The sequence below is a fragment of the Mobula hypostoma genome, chromosome 22, assembly GCF_963921235.1.
Source record: "Mobula hypostoma chromosome 22, sMobHyp1.1, whole genome shotgun sequence".
In the NCBI taxonomy this organism is placed as follows: Eukaryota; Metazoa; Chordata; class Chondrichthyes; order Myliobatiformes; family Myliobatidae; genus Mobula; species Mobula hypostoma.
This window is the reverse complement of record NC_086118.1, coordinates 48,130,016-48,145,010: the sequence shown is the minus strand read 5'-3', so window position 1 is coordinate 48,145,010 and position 14,995 is coordinate 48,130,016. Positions and strand designations below refer to the sequence as shown.

General features: G+C 41.8%; 1 protein-coding gene across 1 annotated transcript; it reads left to right on the top strand.

Moving 5' to 3' along the window:
- The first annotated feature begins 4,481 nt into the window (after positions 1 to 4,481).
- On the top strand, positions 4,482 to 13,474 carry birc5a (baculoviral IAP repeat containing 5a). Its single transcript, XM_063030810.1, has 4 exons — positions 4,482 to 4,620; positions 6,506 to 6,615; positions 9,574 to 9,691; positions 11,662 to 13,474. Exons 1-4 carry the CDS (start codon positions 4,513 to 4,515, stop codon positions 11,752 to 11,754), a joined length of 429 nt encoding a protein of 142 aa, XP_062886880.1. The 5' UTR covers positions 4,482 to 4,512; the 3' UTR covers positions 11,755 to 13,474.
- Positions 13,475 to 14,995: the final 1,521 nt, after the last annotated feature.

Below are 14,995 nucleotides of genomic sequence, written 5' to 3'. Positions count from 1 at the left end.
ACGCAGTCATGCCTACCTTCTTTCTGAACCATGGCTTCTCCTCTACCCCAGAGCGGGCATGTTCTCTTGCTGTTTTGGCCAATAACGATCCTTTACATAACATCACAAAGACAAATCATTTCTTCATTATCACTTTGCTGCGTGCGGGAGCTTGCTGTTTGCAAATTAAAACAGAAGCAAGTCACGTGGACCATTCAGTCTGCACTGGCTCTGAGAGCGGTCTCTTTAGTTCCAACCCCACACATTCCCCTCAAACACCCATCAACACCACCTCCCCTCTTCCACGCCTCCAAAACCTTGTTGTAGGGTTTGGAGGCTTGTGTGCCTCAATGACGTGGAGAGCTATGCTGGCTGGAGTCAGGGCTTCATGCTTTGGCTCTTGGTAGGGTCAGCCATGCCAAACAGGTCAAAGGGTAGAGGACAACCTAAGAGTGGTCCACCGGTCCTCCAGGTTTGGGGGTTCAGCTCAGGGCTAACAACCCTGTCTGGTAAAAACCAAACTGTTTCAGAAACAGCAATGAAGAATCCAACTACAACCGAGTGATACAGTATTCCTGAGTCTCTACCCGGGACTTATATGACTGACAGTAGTGAAAACTGAGTTTACCAACCTTATGAAGGAAGCCCAGAACAGCACCAGAGATGGAGGACCTTCATTGCTGCCCTAAACGCCAGTGGCGTAATGGGTAGTAACATAACCTCTTCCATTCGTCTCCTAGCAATACTTACCCAAGGACTAACTTACACTGGTCAGCTAGTCCTCCAGCCAGCACCTCTTTAGGATGTGGAAGGAAACTGGAGCACCCCAGCGAAGTAGGTGAAGATGCAAACATGTACTCTTGGCAGTGTTGAGAATCAGAGAGATCTTGGGGTCCGTGTCCATAGGACACTCAAAGCTGCTGCGCAGGTTGACAGTGTTGTTAAGAAGGCATATGGTGTGTTGCCATTCATCAACCGTGGAATTGAGTTCAAGAACCATGAGGTAATGTTACAGCTATATAAGACCCCCCTTGGAGTGCTGTGTTCACTTCTGGTCACCTCACTACAGGAAGGATGTGGATACTATAGAGAGAGTGCAGAGGAGATTTATAAGGATGTTGCCTGGATTAAAGACTGTGCCTCATGAGAATAGGTTGAGTGAACTTGGCCTTTTCTCCTTGGAGTGATGGAGGATGAGAGCTGATCTTATAGAGGTGTATAAGATGATGAGAGGCATTAATCATGTGGATAGCCAGAGGCTTTTTCCCAAGGGGGCATAGTCTTAAGGTGCTTGGAAGTAAGTACAGAGGGGATGTCAGGGGGTAAGTTTTTCACAGAATGGTGGGTGCATGGAATACACTGCCAGTGATGGTGGTGGAGGAGGATACAACAGGGTCTTTTAAGAGACTCTTAGATAGATACATGGAGCTTAGAAAAGTAGAGGGCTACGCGCTAGGGAAATTCTAGGCAGTTTCTAGAGTAGGTTACATGGTTGGCACAAAATTGTGGGCCGAAGGGCCTGTAGATTTCTATGTTCTATGCTGGACTCAGAGAGCACCAGAGGTCAGGATTGAATTCCAGCTCCTGGAGCTGTGAAACAGCTGCATCACTGTGTTTTCCTGACAGGAATACATCCCAATACTGAATGTAAGGAGTTTCTTCTTTTACGTTACCACACAGGCTATTTAAAATAGCTTCTTTGTTATGTTAACTGCTGAGAAAGTTCTCTCACTAGCAGCTTGTTTGGGTCATATTATTGATAAGAGGACGAACGAACCAATTGGGATAGATGTTATTCTTTCTTGGGTGTCTGTAAGCTATTGTGATGCGCGGGTTTTTGGGGCAGAAGGCGCGATGGGGAGAGAGACAGAGCGCAGACGCAGTGCTGTGAGCTGGCTAACGGGGTCAGACCCCGAGCAGGAGTTCGAGGTCCAGGGTCTTCGGCGAGGAGAGGAGACGGAGACAGACTCGTGTGGAGCGTCTGGTCGACCACCGTGGTTGGTCCCAAGCAGCGGGTTGAAGTGGTCAGAGGGGATCGAATGGTGAAGAGAGGATCATTACTAGAGCTCCAACTGTTTGTGCATGAAGAGATTGAACTGTGATAAGTTTGGCGCCTTTTATTTTCCTTTTATATTTTATCTCTATTAATTATATAGTTCCAATAATATCTGTAAATTGTAATCAATTAATCGTATATGGTGCTTGTCTGTTATTTGGCGGGGTGGGGTACATCACCCAGCATCCACACAAACTTGATTACCCAGTTTGGTGGGGCTGAAGGCTGCTTCCCCTAGACGACAGCGAGTTGAGTGAGCCTGAGGCTTACCGGGGGGGGGGGGGGCTACACTGAATATATGTTCAAAAATACGTCACTATTTGTGACATGCTGAAGGTCTGCAGTGGCTGCAACATTTCTATATCAATCCATGTTTTTTTTTCCGTGACCCCTTTGATACGCTTGGTTTGGGAGCTAGGTGGATACAACACACTGGGGAGGGGGGAGGTCCTTTGTGGTCCTGATACTCAGGGGGTTCATCATGGTCATCAATGGATTGGGGCAACAGGTCAATGGGATCGTCTGTCTCTCAGCCCCAGATGGGTCCACCTGGTTCAAGCCAAGCCAGGTCAGGTTTGTTGTCGTGTGACGAGGCACAGGTATCACGAGGAACTTGTTTGCAGAGGTGTCACGGGCACGTGGGTACAAATAACACTCAGAATGTAAATTATAAAGATGAGAAAATCTGCAGATGCTGGAAATCCAGAGCAACACACACACACACACACACACACACACACACAGTGCCGAAGGAACTCAGCAGGTCAGGCAGCGTCTAGGAAAACAGTAAATAGTCAACATTGTTTTCAGGCTGACAGCCTCCTTCATGACTGAAAGGGGGGGGGGATGTTGGAATTATACAGTGGGGGGGGGGGGAAGAGGCTAGCTGGAAGGTGATGGGTGAAGCCAGGTGGGTGGGAAAGATCAAGGGCTGGAGAAGGAAGAATCTGATAGGAGAGGGGAGTGTACTAGAGGAGAAAAGCAGGAGGGGCCCAGGGGGTCATAATAGGCAGGTGAAAAAAAGTAGAAGGTCTAAGTGAGGAATAGAGGAAGGGAGAGGCAGGGAGAATTTTGTTCACCAGAAGGAAAAACAATCTATATTCATACCATCCAGCTGGAGGGTAAATTATACATAAATTTACATCAATATAAATTGTACATATCAAGACAGATAAGTGAGAAAGGAGAAAAAAGCTGTGCGAAACAAATTTATTGCAAAAAAAGAGCCAGGTCCTTGGTAGCAGCTGATTTGTTGGTAGTGCTCCATTGCTGAGATAGGACTGTGCAGCTGGGCTCAAGAACCTGATACTTGTAGGAAAGTAGCTGTTCCTGAACCCGGTAGTTCAGCCTTCTGTACTTCCTTCCTGAAAATAGCAGTCAGAAGGGGACATGTCCCGGATGGCAGGGATCCTCGATGTCCTCATTGATTGCTCTCGGTGCTGTCAATAGTGCGGAGGGCCGTGCCTTTGATGGGCCGTCCACTACTCTCGATGGCCCTCGTGCATTCCTGCGCATTGGAAGTGCTGTAACAGATTCTGGTGCAGCCAGCCTGGATAACGTGTGCCTATAAAGGTTCGTTAGAGTGTTTGGTCACACACCAAATCATCTTAAACTTGAATGGAAGTAGAGGCACTGACTCACCTTCTTCGTTCTCTCTAAACTTGGGTGTGGTAAACCATATATATATGTTGTAACTGGGTTACCTGTCTGGACATGCCTGGACACGCCCCTTTGCTGACTGCTCCTGTGGCTCCTCCCACTGAACCCTGAATAAAGGCGATTGTGCCACTGCTCCTCCCTCAGTCCAGGGCAGATACTCAGCAGGGATGTGAACCATTTACTGCTAATTAAAACCTTTCAGTAGTTACTCTACTTACAGTCTTTTGGAGTAATTGATAGTGCATCATTGGGTGACTCCCAAAACACGTAATCTTCTCACGTTCCCTCATTGTCAAGTGATTTACAAAAGGACAGAGAAAACACATCAAGGTTATTAAAGTTTGCCTGGAAGAAATGCATCCTCACCAATTCGTGGAAATCCATGCCCGTAACCAATTCAATTGTAAAAAAAAAAGACATCTAGAAGGTGCAGAACAACTTGAGACTCCACGACGGAAAAACATTAAGGTCAAGCAGAAATTCAAGTAGGACACAACATGTCAAAGTTTTATTCAACTTTTCTAAAATTAGTTATTGCTTTATATATGATAGTTCATGGAATAAAAATGGGTTAAAGCATTTTACCTCAAATTACTTTCTGTGGAATTTTCAAATGTTTCCGCTTTGAGAAGAAAGTCTCTGTTTGATTAATAACTCCTGAAGGAAGAACGTAAAATTTCAAATACGGTACACAAGGATTACAAACGCTCTCAAAACTCCTCCGAGCTTCCGTCCCGGTGACGTCAAGCGCTTTCCGCCAATCAGCGGCGGCGTAGCGGGTGGGCGGCTAACGGCGACGAGTTTGAATCGGAGGCGCGATGGAGTTGTACCTGATCGAGCACCGCAAGTACTACTCCTTCGAGGAGCGGCTGGGCACCTTCAAGAACTGGCCCTTCGTCACCGACTGTGCGTGTACGCCCGAGAATGTGAGTGAGCCCGGTCGGCGATGCGCCATGCCGTTCCCGGCGGTTGCCAGCCACCCTGTTTATCTCCGCCGGGCACTGGGGTCGAGGGTTGAGGGTGAAGGGTCAGGGATGTCTCGGGGGTTGGGGTTGAGCGACAGGATGTTGGAGCGAAGTGGAGAGGGGGTGTGATACAGAATAAGGGGGGCGAGGACAGGGTACAGCGCCGGCTGAGACTTGGATGTGTGGTAACAAAAGTAGAAGCAGGACAGGTCGTTCTAATCCTTATTATTGTCATACCCGTAAATACACTGGGTAAACGCCATGAAAATTAGCATTTTGCAACCGCAGCACAGTGCATTACAGACATAAGTTAACAAACTTGAATAACGTAAACATTAAGACGAACAGATTTTAGACATAAGTAGCATTGAATAGGATCGTGGCCCATCCTCTCCACCACCATCCTGTTCTCGCTGCTGTCATCAGGTGGAAGGTACAGGAGCCTCAGGACTCGCATCAACCAGGTTCAGGAACAGTTACTACCCCTCAACCATCAGCTCTTGAAGAAAGGGGATGGCTACTTTGAAATGTTCCCGTAACCAATGATCTCACTTTCAAGGACTCTTCTCATTATCTCACGCTCTCGTTATTTATTGCTATTTATTTATATTTACACAGTTTATTGTCTTGTGCATTCTGGTTGATCTGTTATTAATCCTGTTCCAGTTACTATTCTATAGATTTGCTGAGTATGCCCACAAGAAAATGAATCTCAGAGTTGTATATGGTGACATATGTGTACAGTACTTTGATAATAAAATTTACTTTGAACTCTATCTCATGTTCTCCCATTACCACTGAGTCTTTTGTGCCAAGAATTTCATCCTTCAATCAGCTACTGGACCTTCACATCCTCATCCTCTCAGTCCCAAATATCTGACCATGCCGGGTAAACCAGAAACTCTTCAGTTGGGAGAGCGAATAAATCCTCTCCACTCTGTTAACCTCTGTTAGTCCTGTCACAGTATTGTATTTTAATGAGCTTTCCCCCTCATTCTAGTGAATCCAAAGCTAGTTAAGGATGAACTTTATTCACCATGTGCATTTACATGTCTTAGGAATTTGTTGTCTACTGGGCAATGGGGTTGGGGCTAGCTGGAATAGTTTTTTTAACTGCATCGAGGAAGAAACTTTTAACATGGCGTGAAGTTTTTGTTTTAATATCCCTATTACATTATTTTTTCCAGAAGGGAGCTTTTGGAAGAGGTAGTTTGTAGGATGAGTAGTGACTGAAATTATCTTTTTCCTGCCCACTTCTTGTCCTGGACCCATACAAGTGCTGTAGTGATGGTAGGAAGCAGCCAGTAACCTTTTCTGCTGACCTGACAGTTCACTGTTGTAATTCCTTTTTGAGCCTTGTGGCGCATCGGGTGGCATTTTTGCTGTTTCCGTAACATTTGACTATTTTTATGAGGCCAAGTTGCTAGCTTGACACTCGACCCAGCACGGATGGAAAGGGTGCAAGGATTCAAACTCAAAGTCTGGTGCTGATACAGTTCACTGTAGATTTCGCATACTGTAAGACGATGCTGCACCAAACCAGACAGTAATGGTTAATGAGATCTTGACACCTGGCAGATCTGCTATTCCAGGAGTCAAGTGGGCAAAACTATGTCTCTCACCCTGTATGGCAGGTTCCCAAATGGGTCCACAGACTCCTTGCTTCATGGTATTGGTCCAAAGCTTAAAAAGGGTTAGAAACCCCTGCTCTATGACAAGAATATCTTTTCTTGGGAAAGGGAAAAAAAATGAATATGCCACTCCAGGGGTGGTCTTGTCAACAACCTGTATAATTGTACAAAGGCTCCTGTTCAAGTCCATTTGAATGTCTTTTTCTTGATATCAGATGGCTGCAGCAGGATTTATTCACACCCCAAGCGAGAATGGTCCTGACATTGCTCAATGCTTCTTTTGTTACAAAGAACTGGAAGGCTGGGAACCTGAAGATGAACCTTTGTAAGTACTGAATATTATATTTAAATTCGAGATAACTGCTTGCAGTCAAGATGACAGTATTTTCAGAAATACTCAACGCTAGTGAACTACTTAACAAGATCTCTTGAGCACTCATGCAGATACTGATCACTGATGGGATATTTTCTCCATAATGTTTGTCCAAGAGCCTTTTACTTGCTACAGAAGGAGACCATCAAAAGTTCACCGATTTCTGGGATGATAGGGCCTGAACAAAGAGAGTTTGGGTCAACTAGATCTGCAATTCAGTGAAGTTTGAAATAATATCAGGGAAGCTTAGTGAAATGTACAAAATTTTGAGAAGGCTAAAACAGCAGCTTCCTTGGGGGTCCACAGACCCCTTGCTTAATGGTTTTTGTCCATGCATAAAAAAATCCCTGGGCTAGAAGAACCTGAATGTTTTTTGTGATTGGGGGTGGTCATAATCTTAAGCTTTAAGGCAAGACATTTAGGATTGAGTTGAGAAATTTCATGTGGGAGGTTGAGGAAACAGTGTGGAATTCTCTCCCAAGGTTGTGGGGTCCAAGTTTGAACACATTTGCTGAATAATTTGGAAACCAAGCTTTTCACTGTATCTCGGTACCTATTACAATAAGAATCAACTTTATTTACTATATACATTTACAAGTCTTAGGAATTTGTTATGGTGTATTGATCAGGGCTTGGCGTGCAACAAAAACAACAATATTCAAAAATTAATAAGTTATGTAAAAAAAAAAGTTAGAAGTTAAAGTATAGATGTTGAATAAATTGTGCATAAATACATAAATATCAGCATGTGTTTACAATGTTGTAAGTGGTTGAAAGTGTTTGCAGTGTTGTGATGGGGTAATAGAGGAGGGGTAGGGAAGGATGCTAACTAGAATGGTTAACTGCCTGGGGAAAGAAACTTTGGATGGTGTGAATGTATAAGGAATTTGCTGTGGTTTGGTCAAGGCACAACATGCAACAAAAGCAACAATTTTCAACAATTATAAAGAATAAATTATATTTTTAAAAGCTTATAAAGTTACAGGTTAAAGTATGGATATAGAATAAAAATGTGCACAAATAAATAAATACCATCATGTATTTTTGGTTTAAAGTGTCTACTGTGCAGTGATGGGGGCAATAGAGGGGGTGGTGGGCTAACTAGAAGGATTGACTGGATTTACTGCCTGGGGGATGAAAACATTTAAGATAGCGCGGTTAATAACTTAGTACTTTCCAGAAGATAGTTTGCAGGGTGGGTAGTGTCTGCAATAATAAACCAATACCACATTTAAAAGAGGTAGATTTCTGCCCACAAGGGTATCAAGGGGCATGGGTATACGATATTGAGATACAGGATCAGCCATGATTGTATTGAATGAGGAAAGTAGGTTTCAAGCAACAGGAGAAGGTTATTTGGCCCATCTTTCTACATTTGTTTCTCACCTTCTTGTTAGAATATGTAGTTGTAAGATCCTATAAGGGAACAAGCAAAGCTGCAGAGAAATTGTTATTTGTATCTTGGTTGCTATTTAGTCTCCTCAGACAGCCCCTTGGGAGAGATGAAGACTGGCTTCCTCTCTAGATATGTTCTCAACTGATGATGCTAAGCATGGGAAGCACAAGCTCTTCCACAGATGAGGATGAAGTGGTTGCTGGGCGGAGGGTTGGGGCCTTCCTTCCACTGCTGACATGGGGCTTCTGTGTGATCCCTGCGTGTGGACTTGAGGTTCTCAATACCGTTACAAATGCTGCCCCTTTACCTTGAGCACCTCTGAGCCAGGGATGCCTTGGGATCTTGCATTTTCTCAATGAGACAGAGCAGGTGTTTGAATTCCTTTCCTCTGTCTGCTTGGCAATCTGTTGCAGTGAATAGTCAGTCTTGTTTTGGGGACGTGAATCATGTGACCTATCCAGCACTGCCTACTGAGCATCCCTAGGGCCGGAATGATAGGGCACGGTAGTGTAGTGGTTAGAGCATTGCTTTACATTGCTAGGGATCATGTATTGGTGTTTATTTCTAGCTGCTGTTTAAAAGGAGTTTGTATGTTCTCCCTGTGACCGCGAAGGTTTCCTGTAGGTGCTCTGGTTCCCTCCATCATTCCAAAGGCATATGGTTGGAGTTACTGAGTTGTGGGCTGCCTAGCCCAATCATCATTGATCTTGATTTAATGTAAGTTGTGCATTTCGCTGTATATGTTTCAATGTACATGTGACAAAAAATGCTGATCTTTAAATCTCTGCTAAGGATGCTAAATGGTTCACTTATCCTTCCAGTGAATTTGTAGGACGCTCAGAAATAGCATTGCCGGTATCTTTCAAGTGCCTCGTGTGGTGTCACTGTAACTAGTTCGGTCTTGGAGGCTGAGATCATTACTGCCTGCTAGATCATGATTTCCGCCAGGTCTGAGATCTTGATACTTTGAACACTCTTCCTCATTTGACCAAAGCCCTGTAGTGACACATTGAAAGTGAAAGTGAAATTTCATCAATTGACATGTGACCTCCCTCAAGAAAGAAGATACTTTATGCTTTTATACTTTATTGTCACCAAACAATTGATACTAGAACGTACAATCATCACAGCGATATTTGATTCTGCGCTTCCCACTCCCTGGATTACAAATATTAAATATTAAAAATAGTAAAAATTAGTAACTATTAAAAAAATTAAATTATAAATCATAAATAGAAAATAGAAAAATGGAAAGTAAGGTAGTGCAAAAAAACCGAGAGGCAGGTCCGGATATTTGGAGGGTACGGCCCAGATCCGGGTCAGGATCTGTTCAGCAGTCTTATCACAGTTGGAAAGAAGCTGTTCCCAAATCTGGCTGTACGAGTCTTTAAGCTCCTGAGCCTTCTCCCAGAGGGAAGAGGGACAAAAAGTGTGTTGGCTGGTGGGTCGTGTCCTTGATTAAGTCTGGTGTTATCTACAAAGCATATGAAGTTAACTTTCGCATTTTCTCCCAGAGTTGAACATCAAAATCACTCATCGAAGTGTGCTTTTATTGCACTGAAGAAGCAGTTTGAGCATCTAACAACTGAAGAGTTCCACAAGCTGGACGAGCAAAGAGTAAAGAACATCATGGTTTGTTACTTTATCATAATCTTCAGTAATACAATAAAATGTTTACTACATCGTATATCCACTCATGCTTCCCCATCAGCTCTGCTTTTGAATTACCTAGGAGGTATCAAATTGCATACTTTTTTTACTGAGGTTGGGTGAGGCTAGGATTAGATGTCCAATCTCAAGCAAAAGAAAATCTACAGATGCTGGAAATCCAAGCAACACACACAAAATGCTGGAGGAACTCAGCAGGCCAGGCAGCATCCCTTTGAAAATTTCTTCTTATTTGGAATATATCTTGTCTTACACTTCCCTCGTTTTTTGCAGAAACTCCAGCCATTGCTGCTCTGCTGTCTTTCCTGCAAATGTCCCTTTCCAGTCAACTTCGGCCAGTTCCCCTCTCATGCCATTGTAATTTCCTTTATTCCACTGAAATACTGACACATTGGATTTTATTTTTCTCTCTCAAATTTCAATGTGAACTCAATCATATTGTGATCACTCTTCCCTAAGGGTTCCTTAACCTTAAGCTCTCTTACCACCTCCGGATCATTGCACAACACCCAATTCAGCACAGCCGATCCCCTAGAGGGCTCAATAACAAGCTGTTCTAAAAAGCCATCCTTTAGACATTATAAAAATTCTCTCTCTCGAGGTCCAGTATTGACCTGGTTTTCCCAGTCCACTTTCATGTTAAAATCCCCAATGATTATCATGACATTGCCTTTCTGACACGCCTTTTCTATCTCCTGCTGTAATGTTGACTGACTCTTTTCCAAAGACGCTGTCTGGCCTGCTGAGTTCCTCCAGTATTTTGTGTGTTACTAGAATTAGAGGTCATGGGTTAAGGGTGAAAGGTAAACTATTTAAGGGGAACATGAGAGAGATCTTCTTCCTCACAAGGTGATGAGAGTGTGGAACGAGCTGCCAGTGGATAAGGTGGATTCAGGTTCAATTTCAACATTTAAGAGAAATTTGGGAGGTATATGGAGGGCTATTGTCCAGGTGCATGTTGATGGGACTAGGCAGGTTACTAGGTTGGCATGGACAATATGGGCCAAAGGGACTGTAGTGTTCTATGACTCTATGGAATAGGACTGATAGTAATTTTCATTTTCTATATAAAAGCACAGAGCAAAAAATAATTTTCCTCCTGGATTTTCTCAATTTAGTTTCTTAATATCATTTACTGTTAGTTATTATACCATAACCAATTCCAATTTTGATTCTGAAGTAGCCAAATTAATTGAAGCTTGTTTAGAATTCAGAAATTTCTGCATGATATTTTGGAGCTCCAGCTGGTAGTTTGAGTCTATTTACTATTTTTACACTATTGCATAAATGATAGCAACCTATTTGGTACTTTAATATGGAATGTATAAAGACAGCCCATTAAACCAGTTTTGATGTTTTTAAATAACTTAAATCAAACACAATATAAGTTAGCTTTAGGGATTTCTGTAATCTCTGATTCCTTGATCAACCTTTCTTGTTTTCATTAGAAACTGTTCTGATGTAAGCTCACCCACCTGTAAAACTTAACACATGCTCTCTGATTCTGCTGTGTTCCTTCTGATAAATCAGTTATGATTAACTAGTCTTTGACTTCACCCAATCATGTTACTACTTTTTGTTCACTCCACCCCTTCAACTCCACCCCCGTGATCTAAATCAAGGGCTCGCAACCTTTTCTATGCATGGACCCCTACTATTAACCAAAGGTCCGTGGGCCCTAGGTTGGGAAGCCCTGATAAATTGTTTTGCTTACTTTTCCACTTCTGAATCTGTAATTCTGTTTCTCATTCCACAGATGGAAAGAATAAGAGTTAATGCTTGACCTCTAAGTTTCCCCAGCATTTTCTGTTGGTATGATGGAATTTGTGTCAGCTCTGTTGTGTGTGTGAACCGTTAACATAAGGGGATTGAGGGAGCTAATGGGATGGCAAGTGACCTGTTGCTTAAACAAAATACTTCTGTTTTCTTTCCAGAAGAAACAAATCTCTGAAAGGATTCAATCATTTGAACAAGAGGCAAAAGTTACAAAAACTGCAATCGAAGATCTTGTTACAAACAGCAGATAGACCTATTGCAACGTACTTTAAGCTCAATTTAATTGATCAGTCCTCAGACTGAATGTCATGTCTCTGTATTGTCTTCTAAAGTTGTATCTAGAATTTTAGTCAGATCATTTTATGTGAAAAGTGTAGAATAAAATGTTTGTTTTTCCTATTGCTTTGTAGTGGTCAACATTGCTCATGTATTTATTACTAATTAAAAAATTAACTAATTTTTATTCTGATCAGCTATCTGCACAAGGGCATTATTGTCTGCAGATCTCTTAACTGTTTCAGAAGTGGTTATAATTCAATTCAGTTTCTCACTTCCACATTTCCTTTTTAAATTATCATTCTGTGAACATTAATTTTTTGAACAATGCAGAAAGTAGACTTTTGGTGAATAATTGCTTCTTCCTTCTGTAATATATTGTATATTTGCACCTTGAGTGGGGGTGTTTCTTTAATTTTGTTTTAGATTCTTACATTAACAGACCATTTCTCAATCCCTTTATTTGACAAGATGAGGGTCTATTCCTGAATTATTGACTGAGCAAAGCATTGTCAAGAAGCTTGACTAACACACTGAGGGAAAAAGCATGCTTATTGGAAGCAATTGCTTCTAGGATCAATATTTATCCCTCTGTGCAGCCAACTGCCTTAATATCAATCCTATCCTTGTCCGAACGAGAGGACAACAAGTGTATTTGAAGATGGGATGTCTGGTTTATCTCTAACGATTAGAGCATAGGCCCTTAATTTTTCACCTCTCCTTAAAATGCATGGCTGATTTTTAGCAATTCATTAATTTATAAGTATCAATGATTTTCATTGAGATTAAAGGGGAAAAAGTCTTTTAAACTTTTAGTTCTAAACTCTGATTATAGTTCACAAATGCTATGATGATAGAAAAAATAATAATGGATGGATGTTCATTAGGTGTGCTGACATGCAAAATTATATTTAAAATATTTTTGTTTTACAGTTGGTTCTATCATTTTTGAGGTTGTGTGTCAGTGCATAATCTTGAACTAGTGTCTGTGTAGTGAAATTCAAATAAAGGAACTAGTTGCTATTTTTAAGATTTCAATAAAACATTCACTTATTTTCAACCTTGCGGTTATCAAACGGAGCAGCTGAATTAAGGTTGTCAACAGCTGGTAGGGCTGATGCCACAATTCCAGATACCCAGATTCAAACCTGATCTCCGTTACTGTTTATGTGGAATTTGTGTGAAAGTTGCAGTAGGACAACATATAACCTGGGACAGTTGTAGTTAATCGAGACCTTTGAAGTGAGACCACTGGAGATACCTCTGCTTACCACAGATGAGAAAGGCTGATGTGACTGTCAGTGTGTACTCCGGCCAGATGAGTGAGACCTCTGTAGTAAACTTTCCAGTAAGGGCTTCCAAAAACACAGCGTCCCTTTTCACAATAGAGGGTGCTAGATTCAGATGGGATAACAGATGGATGTGAAACATACCCAAATACCTCTATTGTCTTTACCAATTTCAAAGTGTCATTGGCTCTCCGCTTGAAGCTTTGATTGACTTTATCATCTCTGTGAATGGTGATTGATCTTGTGAGTAAGGAATTTAAGCATATATCATTTATAACATTCAATATCTGTAACTAATAAGTCAATTCTGTATAAAAATAGCAGTTTTCTCTGTTCAGACTTCAGAACAGTGTGGGTGACTGGGGCTGTGCTGTTCTCCTTGTGTACAAGTAAATAAAAAGTATGCCTGAGTCATAAGAGAGTGTGTGTTTTGTGTCCAGTTATTTTATTTTATTATCAATGAATGACAGTTATTTTGACACTTGCAAGTTCTCCCCATGCCTGTGTGGATTTTCAGGTGCTCTAGTTTTCTTCCACATTGCAAAGACTTGCCTGTTACGAACCCCATCAACTCAGGTGATTTTTCCTGTCCAAGTAGTTGTCCTCTAGCCCCGCACTTCCCATTGTCTTTCTTGTGTCTTTAAGGACTAGCAAATGGGTAGGTTAATGTGCTATTGAATGGGCATGTGAGTAGAAGGGAAGGAGCACGAGGAGAGTTGGAACTTGCATTTTGACAATGGATTTGATAGGACAGGATTACTAAACTATGGGCAAAGTTCAAAGAAGTGCAGATGGCAAGACACCGAAAAGCAAGCTTTACTAATTTTCTGCTGTTTTACCTGGATTGAGCAATGGGGTGTAGAAAACAACATCCAGATAGCTTGAAGCAGTTGTAGTCAACTGAGATCTTAGAAGTGAGACTGCTGGAGACACTGCTTATTGCAGGCGAGATAGGCGGGGGTGACTGCGTCAGTGTGTACTCGTGCCAGACAAATGAGTTTTCTGGAAAGGTTTTCCAAAATATAGCATCCCTTTATGCAATACGGGGTGCCAGAGACAAGAAAGGAATAATGGAAAGATGTGAAATACACCCAATGACTAAGAGACAATTGCTTTACTAACTACATAATGTTAGCAAGACCAAGTACCTGATTATTATTGACTTCGGAAGGAGGAAACAAGAGGTCCATGAGCCAGTGGATCAGGGGATCTGAGGTGATAAGGGTCAGCAACTTTAAATTCCTCTTTGTTATTGTAGGGTAATTGGTGGAAATGTACCTAATTCACAGCCACTGACATTGAGTTGGGGTTTGGTTTAAGAGGATGGTCTGAAATGATGACATAATTACGTAAAAGTACTTTTACAGTGCTTCGTGTTCAGTGCTTGGAGTACAATAAATGAGATGTTATGGTTTTTATTAAACAAAACTCCGCTGTTTTTGTTGTGAAAGTCTACGTGGGTAACCCTGATGCTCTAGGACAATTTCAGAATTAATTGAACTTGTCCGCCAATGCAGTCGCTTTGAAACTGCCGAAACTTTGGGATCTAAAATCTAAAAATGCCAGTGCTTGGTTTATACATGCTGCGAGAAATTACTGCCGACAACATCAAATAATTTACGTGGGAGCATTGCTCGGAAACTCCATGGCTGTGAGAGTGGTGAGTTTAGTTGAACATCCACCTAACCACGATAATTACCGATTGCTGAAGACTCACCTTTTACAGACTTTTGGACTATGAGAGTCTGAATATGCCAAATCAGCATCAGGTTTAATATCACTGGCATATGTCATGAAATTCGTTAACTTAGTGGCAGCAGTACAAGGCAATACATGGTAAAATAGAAAAAAATAACTAAGTATATCAATTACAGTATATATATGTTAAATTAAAAATAGTCCGAAAACAGAAATAATAAAAGTGAGT

Bases quoted from the DNA above. Each gene is read 5' to 3' on its own strand.
- birc5a (XM_063030810.1), top strand. From the start codon at position 4,513: ATGGAGTTGTACCTGATCGAGCACCGCAAGTACTACTCCTTCGAGGAG. The intron at 4,621-6,505 runs GTGAGTGAGCCC...TCTTGATATCAG, and splicing joins GTGCGTGTACGCCCGAGAAT to ATGGCTGCAGCAGGATTTAT. The intron at 9,692-11,661 runs GTTTGTTACTTT...TTTTCTTTCCAG, and splicing joins AAAGAGTAAAGAACATCATG to AAGAAACAAATCTCTGAAAG.